Below are 25,718 nucleotides of genomic sequence, written 5' to 3' on the forward strand. Positions count from 1 at the left end.
GTCTGTTTTCAGAATTCTATGACTTCTCCCTTTAATTCTATACATGTATTCAGGTCCACTCTTCAAGGATGGCAGTACCTCATCAGGTTCATTATCAAGTGTTCAGATTGTTGAGAACTGAAACACATTCATTCTATATATCAATAGAAATACAATTTCCTTAATATTGTTTATATGATTTCTTATAGAGCCTTGATATGGTTTGGTTCTGAGTCCTCACCCAAATCTCATCTCAAATTGTTATCCCCACGTGTTAGGGGGTGACTAGATTATGGGGGCAGCTGTTCCCATGTTGTTCTTGTGATAGTGAGTTCTCAGAATATCTGATGGTTTAAAAGTATTTAGCAGTTCCCCCTTTTCTCTTTCTCCTGCCACCATGTGAGATGTGCCTTGCTTCCCCTTCACCCTCTGCTATGATTGTAACTTTCCTGAGGCCTCCCCAGCCATGTGGCCTTGTGAGTCAATTAAACCTTTTTTGTTTACAAATTACCTAGTCTCAGGTAGTATCTTTATGGCAGTGTAAGAGGCACTAACACTGAGAATTGGTACCAGGAGTGGGGTACTGCTAAAAGATAACCTGAAAATGTGGAAGTGACTATGGAATTGGGTAACAGGCAGAGGTTAGAACAGTTTGGAGGGCTCAGAAGAAGACAGGTAAATGTGGGAAAATTTGGAACTTTCTAGAGACTTGTTGAATGGTTTTGGCCAAAATGCTGATAGTGATATGAACAATGATGTCCAGGCTGAGGTGGCCTCAGATGGAGATGAGGAACTTATTGGGAACTGGAGCAAAGGTGACTCTTGCTATGCTTTAGCAAAGAGACTAGTAGCATTTTCTCCCTGCCCTAGAGATCTGTGAAACTTTGAACTTGAGAAAGATGATTTAGGGTATGTGGCAGAAAAAATTTCTAAGCAGCAAAGCATTCAAGAGGTGACCCAGCTGATTCTGAAAGCACTCAGTCATGTGTGTTCACAAAGAGATGGCTTCATATTGGAACTTATGTTTAAAAGGGAAGCAGAGCATAAAGGTTTGGAAAATTTTCAGTCTGACCATGTCGGAGAAAAGAAAAAACCATTTTCTGGGGAGGAATTCAAGCTGGCTATAGCAATTTGCATAAGCAATGATGAGCCAAATGTCAATAGACAAGACAATGGGGAAAATGTCTCCAGGGCATGTCAGAGATCTTCCCTAGGAGGAAAAATGGTTTAGTGGGCTGGGTGGGCCCCACTGCTCTGTGCAGCCCTGGAACATGGTACCCTACATCCCAGCTGCTCCAGCTCCAGCCATGGCTAAAAGGAATAAAGGTACAGCTTGGGCTGTTGCTTCAGAGGGTGCAAGCCCCGAGCGTTGCCAGCTTCCACGTGATGTTGGGCCTGAGGGTGCACAAAAGACAAGAGTTGAGGTTTGGGAGCTTCTGCATAGATTTCAGAGGATGTTAGGAAACGCCTAGATGGCCAGGCAGAAGTCTGCTGCAGGGGTAGAGCCCTCATGGAGAACCTCTGCTAGGGCAGTGCTGAAGGGAAATGTGGGTTTGGAGCCCCCACAAAGAGTCACCACTAGGGAACTGTTTAGTGGAGCTGTAAGAAGAGGGCCACTGTCCTCTAGACCCCAGAATGGTAGCTTCACTGACAGCTTGCACCATGCACCTGGAAAAGTCACAGGCACTCAATGCCAGCCCATGAAAGCAGGCACAGTGCCTATCCCCTGAAGAGCCACAGGGTTGGAACTGCCCAAGGCTGTGGGAGCCTAGCCCTTGTATCAGCATGGCCTGGATGTGAGACATGGAGTCAAAGGAGATTTTGGAGCTTTAAGATTTAATGACTGCCCAGCTGGGTTTTGGACTTGCATGGGGCCTATGGCCCCTTTGTTTTGTCCAATTTCTCCCATTTGGAATGGGGACATTTACCCAATGCCTATACCCCATCGTATCTTGGAAGTAACTAACTTGCTTTTGATTTTACAGGTTCATAGGCAGAAGGGACTTGACTTGTCTCAGATGAGACTTTGGACGTGGACTTTTGAGTTAATGCTGGAATGAGTTTTAAGACTTTGGAGGGCTGTTGGGAAGGGATGATTGGTTTTGAAATGTGAAAAGGACATGAGATTTGGGAAGGGTCGGGGCAGAATGATATGGTTTGGCTCTATGTCCCTACCCAAATCTCATTTGCAATTGTAATCCACAAGTATTAGGGAGGGACTGGTGGGAGATGAATGGATTATGGGGGCACTTTTCCCCATGCTGTCCTCGTGATAGTGACTTCTCACAAGATCTGATGGTTTAAAAGTGTTTGGCAGTTCCCTCTTTGCTTTCTCTCTCCTGCCGCCATGTAAGACATGCCTTGCTTCCCCTTTGCCTTCCACCCTGATTTTACATTTCCTTAGGCCTCCCCAGCTATGAGGAACTGTCAGTCAATTAAACCTCTTTTGTTTATAAATTACACAGTCTCAGGTGGTATCTTTATAGCAGTGTGAGGACAGACTAATACAAGCCTACATGTGATACTGGTATAGTCTAATTTAGCATATAGTAATTTTAACAAGTCACTGTTCAAATGAAGAAAACTCTTCACTGTTTGTTCAACTATTTGCTTTTTGATAGAATTTCCATTCCCTGGACTTTAAGGACTATAGCACTTGTTTAAGCTCACGGGTTTTGAAAAGATAGCCTCAGTAAAAATACTGGCTCTACGATTTAGCAGCTATGTGATTTGGGGAATGCTTTCTCAATTTCTGAGCTTTGGCTTCCTTATCTATAAAATATCAGAGATTAAGCCGACATATATGGTAGCTATTTTCATTATTACTAATAATAACATAAGTAAAAATGTCAAGATTTAAGCTGAACTTATTAGTATGACAGGGTAACAGAATAAAAAAACTTCAAGGATATGTTTTTGGACATGCCAATTACTATAGACAATTTAAGTTTTTAAATACTTAATTGACAAAAAGTATATATATTTAAGGTGTACAAGGTCACTTGATATACACTGTGTAATGATTACCACAATTAAGTTAACACGTCCATCACCACTAATAGTTACCACTGTGTGTGTGTTTGTGTGTGTGTGTGTGTGTGTGTGTTTGTAGTAAGAATACTTAAAATCTGCTCTCTTGTCAAATTTGAATTGAAGAATCCTGTCATTTATGACAAGATAAATGAACCTGGAGGACATTATGCTAAGTGAAATAAGCCAAGCACAGAAAGACAAATATCACATGATCTCACTTATATGTAGAATCTAAAAAAGTTGAGGGTGGTTGCCAGGGGCTGGGGAGTGAAGAGCTGTTGGTTTAAGGGTATGAACTTTCAGCTATAAGTTCTGGGGATCTAATGTACAGCATGGTAACTATAGCTAACTGCATTTTTTATTATGGCTATCTGGAAATTAAACATTACAGATGCCTGTCTTTGCTCTCCATCCCGGAGACTCACCATACTCCTTTGCTAGAGACACGCAACCCCTGTAGAAGCAGGACCTAGGTCAGACAAAGCCATTACCTCATACTTCCGTTCCCCTAATGGTCTTTTTGTCTTACATCTCTGTTTTTACTATCTGTAAAAGTTCTCCCTCCCTTTTATCTTTGGCATGCAAACAATCATCAAATTCTATCAATTTTATCTTCTATCTCTTAACTTCATCTGTTCCTTCCCCACTGACATAGCCCAGACATGCACCATCTTTCAACTAGACAACTACAATAGCCTCAGAATTGGACTGGTCTCCTTGCCTCTAGAGTTCCCCCATATAATCCATCTCCATGCCATCCTCAGATGGGTCAATGGAAAATAAAATTCTGTTTATTCCATTTTTGGCTTAAAATTCTTCAATGACTCCCCATCACCAATAGGATAAAATCCAAGATTCCTACTATAGAAAATAAAACCCTTCAGGCCTACCTTCTCTGATCTTATCATATACCATTTCATCTAGCCTCCATCTCTCAGACTTCTTGATTTACTAATACCTGTTTATTTGTATGAAACAATACACCATGATATTTATCTTTTACATCCTGGACTGGTACCAATGTTATTCTTCACATCCAGAATGTTTCAATTCTACTGTCTTTGATTTAGATGGAGAATTGCTACTCTTCTGTTATATCCCTCTCCGTAAGGTTCTCTGACTCCTAGATTGGGCTCATTTCTCCTTTGTGTTATTTCTAGACTTTGGATATATTAGTACATACGCCACACTACACTGTCATTTGTTTACATGCTTTTCTCCTTTACCTGACAGTGATTCCTCCAGGATGACAAATACTTTTAGTCAACTCTGGATCCTTAGTGCCTTGGCATAAAATAGAATGTCAGTAACATTTAATACAAATATTAAGTATAAATATAATAATCATTATTACTAATTCTTTTACTTCTTCTATGCTAGTTCCTCTGTGTTTGACACCTTGTCTCCCTTTTGCCTCCTCCCCATAGAATAGCTTTTACCCTAAACTCCAGTCTCTGTGGCTGGATCCCACACCACATACTTCCATATATCTTGTCATGCACCACCTGCCTCCTAAGATTAGCACCAGTTGCAGGTTGTCACACCACTCTTCCTTGTGTTCTACCTGCTTATGAAACTCCCACCTATAGCCCATCTGCCCTGGCCCTTGTTGATGCCAATTTCCAATAGCCGGACTCCAGCCCTTCCCAAATCTCTCCACTCTCTAACTGCTGGAACCTCTTAGGGTCAACTGCCATGCTCTGGAAAGTGTATCTAATGCTTCTTGGTCTGCTGCATTTTGTTTGCCAACTAAACCTAGTTCTAAGCATAGAATAGTTGATTGGCAACTTTTCATCCTCTTCACCTTTTTTAAGCCAGAAGTTAGATCAAAGGGTAAAAAATTTCAGGTGGTTAAAACATTGGAAAGGGCTAATTATATTGTGACTTGGTGTGCTCACACTGGAAGTACAGAGAGAACAAAGTGAATCATTTAAAATATTTCTATGTTTAGTTAACATACATCAACACAAACAAAATTAAACATTTCATCAATATAGTACTTTAATGTTTTTAGGATGTATGCCTACTCATAAGCTGAAAGTAGCATATAACACTGGGTGAGTGTAAAAGCACTGGGATCCAAAAGAGTTGAGTTTAATTCTTGGCTCAAGAACTTACTAGCTATGGGACCTCTGGACAAGTTATTCAGCCCCTTCAGGACTTAGCTTCCTTATCTATAAATGGGTATATCACAAATACTTATTTCGTAAGATTGTTTTGAGGACCAAATAAGATAATATACATGAGATGCTAAGGATAGAATCTGACACACAGAAAGTGCTCAAATGAATGGCAGCTACAGAAAATATGACATCTAAAATTGCCCTCTCTCTCTCAAAGGCATGAGAAAACAAATGGCACTACCGTATGTGAACAACCTGATAGTTCAATCTATACAGTTAGCTCTCAACTTAATAATGGGCTGTATATCAAACGTCGTAAGTGACTGGCTAATCTGTCCATAAAACAATGCTCTAAATGGTGGTTAAGTTGCCTGCCCAGCCCAACATCAGCCAATTTAACTCATTTTATACTTGAAGTAAAATACAAAGAGTATGGTACTATTTATTCTTATTCCCATGGTAGTGACATCTCCAAGAGGGTGGGGCTCCTGAAGGAGTGAGCTATCAATGTCTTGGGAATGAGGACTATGGAACTGTCCATCAGTACGTTTGGGTAAATGGTACACAACATCTACCAAGAAAAGAGATATATCAGATGTCAGTTTCAGAAAAATAAAAACAAAACTGAAATACAAAAATGAGCAAGTCATAGAAAGAATCACAACTATCACTTAGGTTGGTATTGCGGTGGCAATAGAGAATGTCTTGGAGGCCAGGAGCACACAATTTGAACTTGTGGGTATTAAAGACAGATCACTTTATGTTTTCGGTGCATCTTCAAATCATAAATGGTTCCCTATGAAAACAAGAGTGTCAAGTTTACATTACTCAACCTCTATACATTTTACAAATAAGAAAAGATGTAAACCTGCCAACTGGTAAAATGAAGTATTTCATTTGCTTTTTAAAAATGAAGAAATCGGGCCGGGCGCGGTGGCTCACGCCTGTAATCCCAGCACTTTGGGAGGCCGAGGTGGGTGGATCTTGAGGTCAGGAGATTGAGACCATCCTGGCTAACATGGTGAAACCCCGTCTCTACTAAAAATACAAAAAATTAGCTGGGCGTGGTGGCAGGCGCCTCCCAGGTACCTGGGAGGCTGAGGCAGGAGAATGGCATGAACCCAGGAGGGGGAGCTTGCAGTGAGCCAAGATTGCGCCACTGCACTCCAGCCTGGGTGACAGAGCAAGACTGTCTCAAAAAAAAAAAAAAGAAGAAATCTGCATGGGCTTGTGTTGTCAACACAAGCAAAGTCTAGGTGATATTCTGAGAGCTTTTATGGATAATCTTCATTTGGAAAATACCAATCACCAGAAATCACCAATTAGTGACTGACATAATTACAGGCTGATACACAGGAATTAGCATGCAGTTTATCTGAATACACAAGCTATTTATAAATATTGTCAATGCTCTTTAAAGTAGGCATTATAATATTTCCCCCAAAATTGATGAGATTAAAAGCTATACAACAAATTTAAAACTGCTTACATTTAATAGCATATATTAATTAGTACCAAAATTAGCACTATACTGTTTTCTACTGTATAGCATGTTACCTCTGAAGATTATCTTCTTGAGAAGCAAATTACCTCATGATAAAATTATCCCTCAATTATAATCTTCTAGCATGCAGTTTAGATGTTTAGCTTACATTAGTACTTGTATTATAAGCCCTTACTTAAATTTTTTTGGTTAAAAAATATTAAAAGTTCATTCAGGGATAAAAATGACCTAAGCTACCTTGCTAAAAACTTGTTGGCAATTTCTACTTGCAAAAAATTAGAACATCAAGGTAAAAATGACTTGATCATTTCAAGCTATAAATGCAGATCTTCAGCCATCTTGGGTTCTTACTAAACTAACAGAAGGAATGATGGATGAGAGATGTGACTTCCTATTTTTGTTTGGTGTCACTGGCTGAATATGATTATCCAGGATCACCATCAGGCACTGAAGAAAATACACAAGAATTCTAGAAAAAAACTGCAGATGTCTGTATCCTCATGATAGACATAGCTTTGCTACAACGACTCAAAATTAGATTACAGGCTCAACCAGGACATTTGCTACTATAAGATCCTTGCCACTGGCGGGAATGAAAGTTCCATCTGTGGTCTTAGAACAATGCTAAATTACCCAATTATTGACTTAATGGACAGATGTGCCAGTTCTACCCGTGAAAAGTTTAGAAATGTGTCTCAAAAAATATTTTGTTTGTTTTCGTCCTGTCCAGGGCAAAGAAGTATATTTATATATACATATCAATATTCAGCTTAATGGAATCATGGCTCACTTTTAGCAGCTTGTATCAAACTGTGCCTCTTCATAGCCCTGACCGGGATGGCTATCACAAACTTCCACCTTACTTTACAATAGACCTCAGCAGCAGTAATGGTAGCTCCTGGGACAGGAATTTGTGTCAAAACATAAATAGAATCAAGTTAACTATGTAAAAACTATGCTATAACTTATTTTCTATGATTAAAAAAATGCATTAAGACTACTGTAAAATTAATTTTATAAGCCTTAGTAGTTACAACCTTCTTGACTGTTTACCAAGAAAAATAATTTATGTATTTCAAAATAATATAGCAATCGTCCAACTGTTTAAGTTAGAAACAATGTTTCTTTAAAATATTGGCATTATAAATTCTTATGAAATATGTATTTTTAGCATCTTCTATCGTCATTCCCACGATGGAACTCATAAAAAATCTCTGTAACTCAACATTTTATTCAAGAAAGTGAAAATACCTGATCCTGTATTTAAAGTATATTTAAAGTAGCTTTGTAGGTCATAGAAAAAACTTTTAGGGAAAATTACAGAAATGGTACTACTGAGAGATGCTTTTCTAGACTTCTCTCCTCCCAGAGGAAAAAATATTTCCCAACCACACCAACATCTTAATACAAAACTGAGAAACATCAAGAGCCTTACCTGTTTGACTGCATTATCATTTCCTAAACCACAATCTGGGCCAGAGCAGACATAAACGTTGGATGGTAAATCATTATAACAGCTCCTGCTGATGTCTGACGAATCTCTCATATTGAAGTAAAGAGCCCACAGAATTCTTGGCTTTTCTACTTGTTCATTTTCTAAATATAGAAATAAATTTTATTTACATTCTAAAATACAATATGTTTGTCAATTACTACACTGTGTAGCCTATTACCGATTAAGCCATGACTAGACATTGTAGGAAATCAGAGCTTCGTATGTAAACATTTAGTAAATTTGCATCTACACACTCTATTTTGATTAGTAAGTTAATTAGATTTTACTCCAGTCATGCTCCTTTGGACTTCTATTACTTCTTCTCACTAGTATCAAAGGGTTTACGATCACATTCATCCTAAAATTTTCCCTATAAAGAGAGAAGATAACATAAATTGATTTCCTTATGTTTCAAATGGACAAACCAACTTGATAAATTATATAGTTATTCAATAGTATATACACATGAAATATCCAGGATAAGCAGGAAGTGGGTTAGTAGGTTACCTAGGGCTGAAGGAAATTGGGGGCAAATGGGAGGTGATCACTAATTGGTATGACGTTTCTTTTGGGGTGATGGAAATGTTCTAAAACTGATGGTGGTGATGTATGGACAATTCTACAAATATGCTAAGAGACAATGAATTGTACACTTCAAATGGGTGAATCATATGGTATATGAATGATATCTCAATAAAGTTATTATTAAAAAAATAGTAAATACAGGATTAAAACTTTGTTGTCCTAACTCACATCCTAATGCTTTGTCTTATTGGATTAAAAAATTAATGACAACCAACAAATATCAAAAATGAAGTCATAACAGTGAATGCCATTTTGAGCACATGTTCTCTCATTTAAGAGCATGTGTCTTTTATGCATGTTAGGCATTGAGCTAGGAGCTGGGGATATACACATGAAGTAGACTTAGTTCTTACTCTCCCCTTCCTTGTTTTTGGTTCCCTAATATAGGGCCTAGCACACGACAGATGCTCAGTAAATAATTTCTGAATTGATGTTATTGTATTTTCAGGTATGATCAAAGTACGACGTGCTTATGAAAAGGTCCAACATTACTAATCTCAATGCATAAAGCCTATTTCTTGCTAATTTGATAATCATTTATTTGCCTCTCCTCTTTAAAACTGTTATAATTAAATTTTCTGTTTGAAAACATAAAATATTGCTGTTGATACACATTCATTGACTAGAGAGTTTTCTTTAGCCTGAATCTGAACAAAAGTTCAAATTTTGTACAATAATAATGAATGTTTATGAAGATTGCCCAAGACCACGAGGCACCTCATGAATAACAAAGAAAATGCTAAAGGCATAATTATCTCATTAATTACTATTATTTAATTGTTAATCAATGTAGAGAAATCTTCACCTAATAGCAGTATTCAATTAACAAGAAAGCCCTATTTCCCACATCAGGATAAACAGGATTTTATTATCTTTAATTTACAGTATCTCCACTATAAGAACACCAAATAAGTTATTTTCCTAGTTCATCCTGAATAATCCATAATTATTAGTGGAATAGGATGAAGAAACTGAGTGGAAGAAGTGATCTCCTAAGGTGCCCCTTTCTGGTGCTAAGATCTACGAGTCATCTAAGATATCGCTAACTTCATGTAGGAACATATTAGGTGGCTAAATCTATTGACAAAATAAAGGAACATAAGGAATTCATATTTTATAGCTAACATCATATGGTTCTTAGTAAACTGATTAATGAGTTTAGTTACACGAATCTTATGGGAAGATACTTAAATGTATCTCCTATGATTTGGGATACCAGACTTGGGGAGCACTGCTAACAAGTGGGCTAAGGTCTGGAAAGTCTTTAATAGTGTCCAGCCCATTTCTAAGCATATACTAGGAGAGCTTATCTTGTATCTCATTAAACATCCAGCTCAAAGGAACACTTCACTTAATAAACGCTGGAGGAAATGAATAATCCAATAGATTTAAACTAATTTCATAGACGTTGCGCCTTTGAAAAGAAACCATGAGGAAGGTGAAAAACTGACATAGGCTGAAGATAAATGCTCTGGATACTAGGGCATTATCAGGCTTTGACCTTAAAACTTTAAAGAGATATATAATTGCTTCATCTTTCTTTGAGGTCAGCTGGAAGGCAAAGAGATAGCTAGAAAAAGAATATGCAGTTGTGAAGTGCAAAACTGTCAAAAAATATTAAAGTTGCTGAGCTTTGGCTAGGAGTGCATCACAAGTTGCCAGGGGTAGAACTGGTTTTCTGCAGTAGCTCATTTCATTCAACTTGATAGTAAGAAGGACTAAAGATGTAACAGGTAATTTAGAATAGGGTCTTGGGCAAATTAAACTGGAGTAAGTGTAGAATAGGGTAGGTAGAAGAAAAGCAACTATAGCACAACAATAACAAGAAAGCAAGAAATGGTGTCTACAGCTGCATGCCATGTTTAGGGATAGAGTAAACTATGTTAGTAATACCAGCAGAGTGGTGGAGACTGTCATAGCCCTGACTGAGTCTGGATACAGCACACACAGAAAGGAATTAAGACATTTGCTTTCACAGCCCAACAATTACTTAACACACTAGCTATGGACTTTAAACTACACCTATAAGGGAAATTTCTGTTTTTTTAGGCAGTGCTGCTCTTTGAGATAGAAAATGAGTGAGACGCTTCACTGACCATATGATTCCATACCTAGAAAATCCTAAAGACGCCATCAAAAGGCTCCTTGAATTGATAAATGACTTCAGTAAAGGTTCAGGACACAAAAATCAGTAGGATTTCTATACACTAATAACAATCAAGCACAGGGCTAAGTCAAGAATGCAATCCTATTTACAATGCCACAACAAATATTTACAAGTCATGTATCTGATAAGGGATTAATATCCAGAATATGTAAAGAACTCCTACAACTCAACAACAACAAAAAATCCAATTAAAAAATGTGCAAAGGAAATGAATAGATATTTCTCCAGAGAAGATAGACAGATGGCCAATAAGTTCTTGAAAAGATGTTGAACATCACTAATCGCTGGGGGAGAAGCAAAGCAAGACTACTATGAGATACTACTTCACACGTACTAGGATGGCTATTATATAGATTTTTTTTAAAAGGTGACTAGGCTGACTTTCACTGAGGATTATGAAGCACAGAGAATGTAGAATTCAAAGACAAACAAAAAGAAAATATGCCCAAATAATGTTATTCCTTTGGTACATGTTTTAAACTAAAATATTTACAATGCAGTAAAGCATAAGGTATTATATGAATGTCAAATAATCAAAACATAATACTAAAAGCCATCAATCTGTGAAAATAGGGGCTTCTCCTACAGAGAAGAATGTGCTTTAATGTATTAGAAGTTCATATTGCTCATAAAGTTCCTTCTTCCTCATTAAGGCAGGAAAATGAATTGAGTTCTCTTCTCCAGGTGACTTTGCCTCTTTGACCTGCTATGGCCCAGTGCTCACTTTATCTGGTGATTCATTTTCAATAACTCCAACAGTATTTGTTCTGACATTTTAATTAAAATATGACCACTACCTCATCCTGATGATAAAAAGGCCTATGTGTCAGTGAAAACTAGCTTTTCAGTGCCTCAGTGCACCTGAGGACCCTTCTGAGCACATAGTTCTTATCAAAGAATTCCTCTCAGGTTCTAAACAATACATCATTTCAAAATGGGATCACTTTAACTATTAAGATTAATGTTTAAAAATCTAAAATGGATAGAGGATGCTAAGTAATGAACATGTAATTTCCCCCAGCTTGATTTTTTTAAAGAAAATTAAATGCATTTAAAAAGTGAAGAGTAATGATATGATTCATATTTAGTGCATTGAGACTACTACACAATGAAATTACAATATAAGAATGATTTAAAATTTCAGAAATAATTAAGAAACTCAGGGTTTCTACACAAAGTATAGTTGTAGTTAAAGCCAAAAGAAAAAACTATGACTCCATATTAGATTAAGGAATATTATCATGTATTTTACCTTAGCAATCAAATTTTTAATAATCTAAACATTTATATGATACTTTCCAATAAAGAAAATACGTAACTTACAAATTAATAAATTAAAACTAAAATAATTTAATTTGTAAATTAACCCCCAAATTAAAGTGAAGTTTTCAAATACTTTATTTGGGTAGCTCCCAAAAAACATAATTGATATTAGCCTCTGAGAACATAACAGGTTCATTATGTTAAGTGAAATAAGCCAGGCACAGAAAGACAAACTTAATGTGTTCTCACTCATTTGTGGGAGCTAAAAATTAAAACAATGTAATTCATGGAGATAGAGTGTACAACAATGGTTATCAGAGGCTAGGATGGGTAATGGAGAAGGAAGAGGGAAAAGTGGGGATGGTTAAAGGGTGCAGAACATAAATAGAATGAATAAGATCTAGCATTTGATAGCACAACAGGGTGAGTACAGTCATTTACAGTGTACTTTAAAAATAACTAAAAGAGTATAACTGGAATGATTGTAACACTGAGAAATGATAAATGCTTAAAGTGATGGGTATCCCATTTACCATGATGTGATTACTCCACATTGTATGCCTGTATCAATATATCTCATGTACCCAATAAATATATACACCTAGTATGTACCCATAAAATTAAAAAAAAAATTAAAGAACAGAACAGTTTGTCTTCTTATGTAAATAAACCCCCCTCTATGCACTATCTCTGCATTAAGAAAATAAGCAACCCACATAGGAAATGAGCTGCAAGGAAACAGAACAGGTATGAGTAAATAAATGGTTGCATGAACAAAAGTAACATGCAAAGAAAATAAAGATATATACATCAATGGAAGAAAATGATCAAGATTCAAGTGCACATGCAAATCCTACAATAAAAATCACCTTCACTTCATATAAAAGAAAATGCAAAAGGCTTCTTGTATCATTTACACAGAAAATATGCCATATTTTCTCCATTCACAGCTGCAAGTGCTACCCTATTATGTAGGGAGAAAGTTTTAAAATGTGTTTCCCCCATGAATAAGTAGCATATACACTTTTGGGAGTTAAATATTAAATCACTAGCACACTATGTATTAAAAGACTATTAGAGGCTGGATGCAGTGGCTCACGCCTTTAATTCCAGCACTTTGGGAAGTGGAGGTGGGCGGATCACCTGAGGTCAGGCGTTCCAGACTACCCTGGCCAACATGGGAAAACCCCGTCTCTACTACAAATACGAAAATCAGCTGGGTGTGGTGGCACTCGCCTGTAGTCCCAGCTACTCAGGAGGCTGAGGCAGAAGAATTGCTTGAACGTGGGAGGTGGAGGCTGCAGTGAGCCGAGATCATGCCACTGCACTCCAACCTGGGCGACAGAGTGAGACTCTGTCTCAAAAAAAAAAAAAAAAAGACTATTAGATAGGAAAGGATTTCTACATCTGCCAATTAATATTTTAATCTGTTAGTTGAATCTTTTTTCCTTAAAGAAAGATACATTTTTCTGATAAAGGAATATATGCTTTTTGTACAACACTTGTAAAATAAAGAAAATTATAAGGAAAATTGCCCATAATCCCACCAAAATTAACTGATTTTCTAACAATCCTTTTTCTGTGTAACTATACATATAAATGTATATTTTTGTGCTTAATTATGTTTTTTTTGTGTGTGTATGATGTATATACTTCCTTTAACATTGTAGAGTGAACATTTTCTCACATGTTTAGGCAGACACTGTGCTCAAGCATCTTATAAAAACATGTGAATTGTTGTTGAATACATCCCATTTCAGTTCAGGTTGCAGAAACTTTCATGATATATCTAAGAAGATTATGATGGTTACATTACCTTTCCATCATGAGTTATCAATTATTTTTCTTACCTATCTCCATTTCAGTATATGGAATAAACAATTTCTGCACAACTGATTCTAAATCTTCTCTTGCTGTTTTAGAAGATGTGCAAGTCAAATGAACCAAATCTGTTAAAAAAAAAAATATTTGAGTTCCTTCTCATCACAAATCTATTTTACTTATACTTAAGGCATTAAGCTGGTATTATGGATAATAGAGAGCTGAGCAAGTCATGGTGGTTACAACATTTGTTAACTAACAGCTAAAGGAAGTACCCAACAAGTACCCAAGAAGTACCAGTTGATGTTAATTTGATAAAACAGAGTAGAAAATCTTAGACAATCATTTATTCACAGAAAAGAGCTTGTTATACTTATGACATTCCTAAAGAATAACTGGGCAAAAAAAGGCTGAAAGTGAGGTATGTATTTACCTAAGAGAACACACTTCATATACTGCAGACAGAAACACCCATTTATACATGTTTTGCTGATAAGTTAACAACAAATTATCTACTAATTACAGGGTTCTCTAAAAACCTTTTGGGAGAACACTGCTGACTTAGTTAGAATCACACATATACTTGAAAGCACATAAAACGGCATAGGTTAAAACAGTCTATAATATTTTCAGGAATTTCAAATTATTTTCCTTTTGCATTTACAGAGTTATGGGGCCTGAATCTTGGAGAATGTTTATGTTAGAGAAAATCACGTACAAACAAGGCCCTTCATGGAAGTAAAATATTGTAGCCTAACTCCGTTAAAACTCCTAAAGGCCTATGCACAAAGGTGAAGAAAGAATAAAGAGTTCTGTGTTTTGCAATAAAGGAGTAAAGGGATCTCCAAATGAGAGAAGTTCTTATGGTCCTGTTATTTGGGATGAGATACAATAATGGCAGAAAGAATATATTAGAGAACAGTAAGTACCAGTACCGAGAAATTCCTCCCCCCACTATATTAGTAGGGGGAGAAAGATACACCCACTTCTCTTCCAATAGTTTATTTCAGACTACTAGAATTTTTTTTTTAAACTCCAGGAAGATAGTTCAAATTTTATCATGAAAGCCAACATCAGAATAAGATTCTCATTATCAAAATTTATTCTACATTCAACTACTTTAAAATATATCTAAGCATAAATTGAGGGACTCTAATAACCATGGAACTAAAATCAAATGTTGTAGCTTTTTCCCTCCCAGATCCACTAAAGGAAGTATATTTTCGGATGGTTCCTGAATTACTTATGGCCTAATAATAGGTCTACCTTATTTAAGCATTGTTTTCACATGAATTTAACAATGATTCTCATTGGTTCTGGGATACTGTAGGATGTATGGTACTAATTATTTCCAAAGATATAATGAGCTTCATAACAAAAATTATTTTGGTTAACTTTTTTCAAATGCTGTATAGCATTAGTTGGGATGAGACTTAATCCTCCTAGATAATTACTGAAGTAAACAGGGTATGCAATTACAAAGGTCAGCAATCCATAGGAGAGAATCTATCCCGTCTCTTATTTCAAAATCTCGTGAAATACCAATGCCCAAAGTTCTCAATTTTCCAGTTTTTTGTTTGTTTGTTAATGTCTATTTGGGAAAAAGCAGATGAACCTGGACATAAATAAGTATATTTTGGAAAATATCTTAATGGGTAAACTATTGGTTCTGTTAAACAGGACATATATTTTAAAGAGATACACTTAAGTTAGTATATCATTATATTTCTTAGCAACATAACAGACAGTTCAGGTTATGCTAGGAAAAATGTCTAGTAGTGAAGTAAGATTATCATCTCATGATTAATGAGTTTTATAACAATTCTTACAAAGACATTCATAAGCTGAATTATAATCCCTATACATTGACTTTGCTTAGAGGCTACATTGTTAATTGATCTATTAATACACATTTAAGGTATGAATAACTACTTTTTCCCCTTACCCTTCCTGCTTTTCCTGTTACCTAGGTCACCTTCTAGTATAGATTACTGAATTCATTTTGGTTCTCTTCAAATCAGAGATTGCTGATTGTGCTATTTTTAAAATTCATTGATTCTCAACATTTGTTTATTAATCTTAATATATCTTGTAAGTCCTTTGCAGGGGCAAGCTTTAGAGTCGATTTTTCTCCTTTTTGTTAAATACAACTTTTACTTAGAGTGGGTATTCAATAAATGTTAATTATAATTTGTCTCACTGTCACGGACAAACATCAAGTATTCCTGTGTTTAAATAGATATGCATTCCCATACCAATAGATCTATGTGTACATATTCATGGGGAAATTCTGATTAGTTTCTTGTATAAAATTTGGGAAATTATCTGATTTACCAGGAAAGAGGAAAGGGAAGTACCAATTGATAATCTCAAATTATTTAAATCTGTCTGAGAAATGCTTATAAACACATTAAGATATATCTATAAAATTCTCAAAATACATTTAAGAGAATATCTAGAGTTGACTGTACAAATAACATGCATGTGTTAGACACTATTTTAAGCATGCTACAAGTATCATTTCACTTCACTTGTGCAACAGCAAACTGTTATTCTCATTTTACAGATGAGAAAACAGGGATGGGGGGCTATGCAGATTTCCTAAAGTCATGCAATTAGTAGAAGGAAGAGCTGGGACTCAGAGCTCGAATTGAAGCCCACATGGCCTGCGTGCAGAGTGTCTGCCTTTAGTCACTAAATTATATTATGTGATTCTAATAATCTCCTGCAGAAGGCACAGTCAGTCACTTAAGTCAGCAGCATTCAGACTGGGATGTGTGTGAGGATACAAGAGGACTTTTCACAAGTTATATCACCTACAAGGGGGTTCTCATACAGATGCTCAGCTCCACCTCTCCTACTTCATTCAGTGACACATTTCAACAAATTTTACTTATTCTGTTTAATATTTATTTACCAAAACTGTAATATATTTATGACAGTTAGATTAATTCTGTAGAAATAATAATTGCATTAATTACTAAATCCAGAAGAAAGTTTTAGATTAGAAGCTTATTGCCCTAGAAAGTTTCAAAAAAATTCTATTTCCATTTATTTTTTTAAATGGGTGATGGGTATCAAATATCCCTGATACTTAGATTCCACTGAATACATTTAAATGACTGATGTTATAATTTTACTATAAGTCAATATTTACGATGTTAGAAATTATATTCTTTGCAATTATTTGACTCTTCTGATGAAAAACTGTGTATGTCAACTTGTAAAGGGTTCAAGGGATAAATGAGCAAAAAGTCTGAAGACCTTAAGGGTATAAGGTAAACTCAAAACCAAACATGTAGAACATGCTATCACATTTCTACTAAAATTCAATTATGTAAAATACTTCTTTGCATCTATGTGACTTTAATTCTTCTCCAAATAATGAACTTGCTCAATACAGGCCAACAACGACCACAAATTAGATCATACAGGGTAAATGCTTTCCTAAAAGTATTACGTTTCATTAGTACCAATTGACAACTATCACTAAGATTGTGGAAGATGCAATACAAGTGGAAACATTTCCCACAGGCACCACGTGAGATAACTGAACAAAAAAAATTTAATATCTTTTTATAAACTATGCTCCTTTGACTTCATTTAGCAACTGCTTAAAGGCTTAATGAGCTAAAAATGGCAAAAGACTTAATGAAAAAATGTGTTTTCTATCACAATCCCTCTTTTGGCAATACACTTACATTTGTTTTGGCATTAAAGAAATCTTAGTGCAAAATAAGTTTTAATTTAGAAGTGAGAAGTAACAACACAAAACTAGAAATAACAACACACTTTCAGTTCTCCAAAACTGCCTTTGGAATGCTGATCGCTCTTACGAGTTGTTTTGAAACACATGAGAAGTAGGATTTCTGCTCAGAATGTGCACAATAATGAGCACATTTAAAAGTAACAAGTCCAATGTACAGTAGCAGAGTGACATACTATAGGATGATTACGTGGGTCTGGTATTACGTCAGCTCTCTATATCTACTTGGCCAAGTCAGTTTTTCTCTCTGGCTTCAGTGTCCTCATAATTAAAATGAAGGGGTGCAATTAGTCCATCTTTAAGACCTCTTCTGGTCTCAAATTTACGAAGCTAATTCCTTACTCACCAGCTACGATTCTTTCAATGATGACAGATTTTAAATCAAAACGGATGGCATTACAAATGTGAATGTAAAACCTAAGTAAATGCTTGCTGTAAAAGGTAGGAAATCTATTCCTCAAGCTTCTGAGGTTACCACATACAGCAGTCATTCACTCTATACAAGCAGGCAAAATTGTTCCAAATGCATTTAAAGAATCTTTATTTATAGGCTAGTCAGCAAGTAGGCTTTGTTGTGTAACCTAACTAGAAATATGTAATTAATTTACATAGAGATCAATGTGGCTGGTAACATATCTTTCATATAACTATAAAGGCCACATGTACTTTATGTAACATAGCACAAATGAGGATATGACTGTATCAATAAAACAGAGAACCTCAGAGACACACTTTCTCTATGGTAGCAAGTAAGGAACTGAGTTTGATGATATATGACACACAATTTAATTTTTTAATTCAACTATGAAAAAGTCTATAGTCGGCTTATACTTTCTCAGTAGAATTTAAGAAAAGAACTCCAGAACGTCACCTTAAGATCAGGAAGAAAAATTAGTTTACATATAATAAAATCAAATCTTTGTTTTGTGATAATACTAACAATAATAATTTGAAATGTCACATTTTCAAAAAGCAAATGAAAAAGGCACTGATAATTGTTTTAAATCAATATCTAACTCATTTTTATAAAAGGTATATAGCATTTTAAAACTAGGGTCACAAAAGCAGAAAAAGTATATAAACCAGTACCTACATGAAATTCTGGATTATTACATATATCATATATATATTTCACATTATATATTCACAAATATATAATCATATCACAGATAACTAACATCCTGTAACATCAAATCCCAGAATAAAACAGCTGTTATTGCCTGATTAGTATGTACGAAAAAAATTCAAAATGTCTAGTGTATGAGTAAGTACTGCAAAGAACATGAAAATGAATGTCGAATGGAAGGGCTGCAAAGATAATGTTTTGTTCATTTACAAATGACTTTAAAAGAAAGTAAATCTCATATTAAATTCACTTAGGATATAAGATGAATAGAAATAAATATATTGGGTATGTCCTGAAAGATGAACTCTGTGAAAAAAAATATGGCTTGTTTAGCTTTGAAAAACACAATAAATAAATACATTTCAGTTATTTAACAATCCCAGTAACTTGAACCAAATTAGCTGAGGGGAGGAAAATTTAAGTGGACTTATAGATTTTACAAAACATAACTTTACTACTTTAAAAAAAGATGCAATAACGATGCTAACCCAAAGTTGCTTAGAAAAACCCCTGCATTACTGGATAATCATGATTTCCTATCGGTCTATCAAAATATCAGCTTAAGTAACATTGATACTAATAAGGTCCTGAGGCAGATAGTATCATTATTCCTATTTCACAGATAGGAAAGCTGAGGCACATAGAAATTAAGTAACTTGCCTAAGGTTAGTCAAGTAGTTAGTAAAAACTGGGATTTGAACTTAGCCTATGTTCTCCACCACTATAAGGTAGTATGTTAATGAAATGTACCTCCCTTGTTTATTGAACTATTTATTTGCCTTTCAAGAACCTTTCATATATACTATTCCCATATGATGTGAAGGTAAACTTCAGTGGCATACGTATGGTTTTACAAATTCTAAATCAAACCAAATTTAAGGCAATGTGACATCTATGAAAAGTCATTAAAGAGAATAAAAAGTATAAGTGAACTCTGAGGTAGTTTTATGTCTTAAGCACATTCTTGAGCACACACTTAAGACTACATACAGTACAGCATTTGCATAGCACAGGATTAAAAATAAAAAGTGTAAAAAGTGTGATTTGTATAAAGAAAAAAGTGGTTGAGAAGTTGAAAACACTGAGAATTATACATTTTATCTTATTACATGACATCTAAAACATTAAGATTTAATGTTTTATATATTATACGCCACTGTGACACAGTAATTAAATAATATTTAATATAAAGTGCCACAATATTAGTCAAACCTGATTAGTCAACACTAAAAATTCACAAATTTCTACCCCATGCTCAATGGGAAGTAAAAGCTTGTGCTGATTTAAGAATGGACGAATTTGAGTAGTAGATACTGAAGAGAAGTAAAGATAAAATGAGTATCAGAATTAGTTAACAAGTGAATACTTAATATGTACTTAAAGACAACAACATAAAACCTTCACTAGTTAAGAGTAGAGTACCCGTGACAAATTTAAACTTCCTCATCTGCTTGGATTTATCTATGTGGGGAAAATACCTTTAAAATCAGTACTATTTTTCAAAGAAAAATACATCTTCACATATAGATTGTTATGGCTAATGAATAATGGACAAACTAGATTAGACATAAATGAAATCCAGTGTTTAAAACTACAAAAAGGCTTAAATTTTTACTGAAGAATTCCCATAATTTCTCTAAAAACCATAATTTTGTAATAAGTATGTCCAAGTTAATTTGCTCATGAATAATATATCTTTAAAACACATTCTTTGTTAAACAATTGAACTCTAATTAAATCACCAAAGTTTACATCATTTACTTTCTATAAAATTCATTTTATAAACTTTGAGGTATGCGTACAAGTCACAAAGTCTCATTGGTCTATATTTTGATTATATTTGATTTATTCAAGTATAACTAAATCAGTTACAGTACTTGCCAATATTTGTCAAATGATTCTTCCAAGAGGAAGAACAATAAGTTTATTTCATGATTTCATTATTACAGCATCAAGTTTTAGGGCAAGGGAAGGCACTTGGTTCCACTCATTTAGCAATACTGATTACATGTCTCTCACTTATGCAATGGAACCAAAGTTTAAATGTATAGATGTGTTTGTCCACTTATTTTAAGTAGTTGTTTGAAGGGAAAATAAGTCACAACAAAATCCATTTAGAGTTAATGATTTTTTAAAAATATAAAATTTACATTTAAAATTTATTCTTCTTAAACACGATTTTATTGTCTGATTTCTACAAAACCATGATCAAATGGATGATCACAAATATTTCAACATCATAATTACTACAAATATGAGAATTCCACCACATAGCTAATGTAGACATATATAAATAACAACATTCAGATAGAATGGTAAAAAGCCTTCCACCAAGAATTCTATTTGAAACAAATTGTTCTGAATATACATTTCTTTCCAATTATGAGTAATGTCAAATTCCACACATCCTTCCCCCCAAAAGTGGGATGTTATGGCATAATAAGCATATTTAGCATTTTCAGTTTTTGGTGCTTGACCTGGAAAATAATGAAATTATGTTTCTACATTATTCTGTAAAGAAACAATTATGTGAATTTTAAAACATGTTCTATTGTGCTCAGGATATGCTTTATTCAAAAGGTATAGGAAAGTCAAAACCCTTAAAAGAGATTTGGAAGTAAAAGTAATTAGGAAAGAGAATGACTGTGTAACATTCTAAACTATATAATTTGCCCATAATTGGGGAGCTTAAAAAGAGAAAAATAAATGAGTTACGAACAGGTTTGGATACATAAAATAAACACAGGGTATATTTGCTTCTTCTTCTTTTTTCTGACTTGAAATAGAAAGAAATCAATAGAAAAGAAAAAGGTGGTTTAAAGCCTTCTATGAGATTATAAGGCTAGTTGTTTCAGAAGACAGACTGAGAACAGAACAACTTGCAACTATTTGTGATGTCAGTGACTCTCAATTAGGGCAGCAGCAAGAAAATATATCATTAAAGTCTTTTAATGTCCAAGTTACAAATTGCTCCTGAATGTCTATGAACAGGCCAAAAGCATTAAAAAAGGAGGAGAAAAAAAGAATCTAAGCTTTAATAAGAACAAGTGAATGATAAAAATATCAGTTTTATCTCAGTGTATTTCTTAAGTCTTGTTATATATTACACATTAACTCTATTATAGCACTACTACAGTAATGAATGTTATTTTAAAAAGAATGCATACAAGATTTTTAAATGAACATTAACTTCTCTTTTTATTGAGAACAAGGCATAGTATAAATAATAAATTGAAACTTAACTTTCTCAGTCAACCTTCCTGGTGTAAGCCTTACTATTAAGACTAAAAAACCCAAATCCAGTCCATTTGTCTAGTTTTGTACTGATAAACTGATTAAACTATGGTGATATGGTTTGGCTGTGTCCCCACTCAAATCTCATCTTGAATTCTCACATGTTGTGGGATGGACCCAGCGGGAGGTAACTGAATAATGGTGACAGGTCTTTCCCATGCTGTTCTTGTGACAGTGAATAAGTCTCATGAGATCTGATGGTTTTACAAGAGGGAGTTTCCCTGCACAAGCTCTCTCTCTTTACCTGCTGCCATCCATGTAACACATGACTTGCTCCTTGATTCCCACCATGACTGTGAGGCTTCCCCAGCCACGTGGAACTGTAAGTCCATTATAAACCTCTTTCTTTGGTAAATTGCCCAGTTTCTGGTATGTCTTTATCAGCAGCATGAAAATGAACTAATACAGTAAATTGGTACCATTAGAGTGGGGCGCTGCTGAAAATATACCTGAAAACGTGGAAGCGACTTTGGAACTGGGTAACAGGGAGGGGTTGGAACAGTTTGGTGGGTTCAGAAGAAGACAGGAAAATGTGGGAAAGTTTGGAACTCCGTAGATAGTTGTTTAATGGCTTTGACCAAAATGTTGATAATGATATGGACAATGAAATCCAGGCTGAGGTGGTCTCAGACGGAGATGAGGAACTTGTTGGGAACTGGAGTAAAGGTGACTCTTGTTATGTTTTAGCAAAGAGACTGGCAGCATTTTGCCCCTGCCCTACAGATCCGTGGAACTCTGAACTTAAGGGAGATGATTTACGGTATCTGGTGGAAGAAATTTCTAAGCAGCAAAGCATTCAAGAGGTGACTTGGGTGCTGTTAAAGGCATCCGGTTTTGAAAGGGAAACAGTGCATAAAAGTTTGGAAAATTTGCAGCCTGACAATGAGATTGAAAAGAAAAACCTATTTCCTGAGGAGAAATTCAAGCTGGTTGTAGAAATTTGTACATGTAATGAGGAGCCAAATGTTAATCACCAAGACAATGGTGAAAATGTCTCTAGGCCATGTCAAGAGACCTTTGCAGCAGCCCCTCCCATCACATGCCTGGAGGCCTAAGAGGAAAAAATGGCTTCATGGGCCAGGCCCAGGGCCCCCTGCTGTGTGAAGCCTAAGGATGTGGTGCCCTGCATCCCAGCTGCTCTAGCCATGGCTAAAAGGGGCCAAGGTACAGCTCATAACTCATAACGTTATGAGTTATTAAATGCAAGTTTAAACACAATATTTCAATTTTCAAATTGGCAAAAGAGTTTTGATAAGATAATATTCAGTGCTCTTGAGGCTTTGAAGAAAACAGACATGCTTGTTTATAAACTGCCATTGGATGTGTAAGTCGATATAACTTTGGGGGCACTTTGAGACTTCCACATCCAGAAAGAATAAAGGAGGTTATCCTGGTTTTTCCTGAGTACAGCTAAAAATCTTAGACATAATATATAAAACTAACATAGCAAGACTCTGAAAGCTGGAATGAAGAAAGCAGACTGGCTAGAGAACTTGCGACCAAAGAGAAAAATGGCAGAGTCCCCTGGGTTTTCTTTTTGTATCATATATCTCCAAGTAAGAGCCATAGAAACTGACAACTGGAAACACCAATGGTCTCAGATTTTAAAACCCCCAACAAAAACCTACACTCTCTAGCAAAAGACCATATCTTAGCAAGATAGAAAACTTTGAGACAATAATTGCTCTACTTCTACCAAGCATCACTGAAAAAATTGAGGTCTCACTTCAGTTTAAATGGCATAACCAAAATCACTGAAAATGCTATCACAGACATGCAAAACCATTTTTGTACTACATTTATTAAAAAACATATTATAAAACAGTATATAAAACAATATTGCATTTTATGAAAATGTATGTGCATGCCCATACAAAGAAAAAAGGACAAAGAATCATACACCAAGGGTATTTATCATTATTTGGTAGAGGGATTATAGTAACTTTTCTTTTTTATATCTTCCAAATTGTCAACAGTGAACATGAATTATTAGACTGGGGATATTAAAATATGACAAATGGAAAAATAATTTACAAAACAATTTATGAAGACTATTTACAATTTATGACCAAGTCCTCAAAAGCAATTGCAACAAAAACAAAAATTGACAAATGGGACTTCATTAAACTAAAGAGCGTGTACACAGCAAAAGAAATTATCAACAGAGTGAACAAACAAACTATAGAATGGGAGAGAATATTCACAAACTATGCATCCAAAAAACAACTAATATCCAAAATCTATAAAAAACTTAAATCAACAAGAATAAAACCATCCCATTAAAAAGCAGGCAAAGATTTGAACAGATGCTTCTCAAAAGAAGATACATAAGTAGCCAACAAACATATGAAAAAATGCTGAACATCACTAATCAGAGAAATGCAAATCAAACCACAAAGAGACACCATCTCACCCCAGTCAGAATGGCTATTATTAAAAATTCAAAAAATAACAGATGCTGTCCAGGCTGCAGAGAAAAGGGAATGCTTATACACTGTTGGCAGGAATGTGAATTAGTTCAGCCACTGTGGAAAGCAGTTTGGAGATTTCTCTAAAAACTTAGAACAGAGCTACCACTCAACCAAGCAATCCCATTACTGGGTATATATCCAAAAGAAAAGAAATCATTGTACAAAGAAAAAAAAATGCACTCCCATGTTCATCACAGCACTACTCATGATAGCAAAGACATGGAACCTAGGTGCCAATCAATGGTGGACTGGATTAAAAACATGTGGTACATATACAGCATGGGATACTATGCAGCCATAAAATCAAAGAAAATCATGTCATTTGCAGCAACATGGATGCAGCTGGAGGCCATTATCCTAAGTGAATTAACACAGAAATAGAAATCCAAATATTACATGAACTCACAAGTAGGAGCTAAATCTGGCATACACAAGGAGATACAGATGGGAACAATAGACACTGGAGACTCTAAAAGGAGGGAGGAAGGGAGGAAATGGCTGAAAAACTTCCTATGGGGTACTATGTTCACTATCTGAGTGACAGGATAAATAGAAGACCAAACCTCAGCATCATGCGATATACCCTTGTAACGAACCTGTGCATATACTCCGTGAATCTAAACTAAAAATGGAAATTTGAAAAAGAATATTCACAAACATAAAATAAATACAAATTACAAAAACCATAATAGGTGCAGTTTTATTTTATATCTAAGAAGCTAACACAGATAAAAAGACATGAAAAATAGTTAAAGTAATAATAGAAAATAACAACAACTGTCATGATGAAGATTTTCCTGTAGCACAAATCACTATATGATATGGTTTGGCTGTGTCCACAGCCAAATCTCAACTTGAATTGTATCTCCCAGAATTCCCACGTGTTGTGGGAAGGACCCAGTGGGAGGTAATTGAATCACAGGGGCTGGTCTTTCCCACGCTATTCTCGTGATAGTGAATAAGTCTCAAGAGATCTGATGGGTTTATCAGGGGTTTCTGCTTTTGCTTCTTCCTGATTTTTCTCCTTCTGCTGCCACGTAAGAAGTGCCTTTTGCCTCCTGCCATGATTCTGAAGCATCCTCAGCCTATGG

The 25,718-nt window shown here is 35.2% G+C and overlaps 1 protein-coding gene across 10 annotated transcripts in view; it reads right to left on the bottom strand.

Moving 5' to 3' along the window:
* Positions 1–25,718, bottom strand: part of CHM (CHM Rab escort protein) — a 187,764-nt gene that overhangs the window by 3,800 nt on the left and 158,246 nt on the right. For 9 of the 10 annotated variants that reach the window (XM_024353228.3, XM_001146272.5, XM_063804190.1 and 6 more), the window contains 2 exons: positions 14,000–14,098; positions 8,075–8,235 (listed from right to left, as the gene is read on the bottom strand). In XM_024353228.3, coding sequence (XP_024208996.1) covers positions 8,075–8,235; positions 14,000–14,098 — 260 coding nt within the window. Of the gene's footprint in view, positions 1–8,074; positions 8,236–13,999; positions 14,099–25,718 lie in introns of those variants that run through there. The other variant, XM_054676720.2, reaches the window with a different exon arrangement.

Source organism: Pan troglodytes, chromosome X (genome assembly GCF_028858775.2).
Source record: "Pan troglodytes isolate AG18354 chromosome X, NHGRI_mPanTro3-v2.0_pri, whole genome shotgun sequence".
Classification (NCBI taxonomy): Eukaryota; Metazoa; Chordata; class Mammalia; order Primates; family Hominidae; genus Pan; species Pan troglodytes.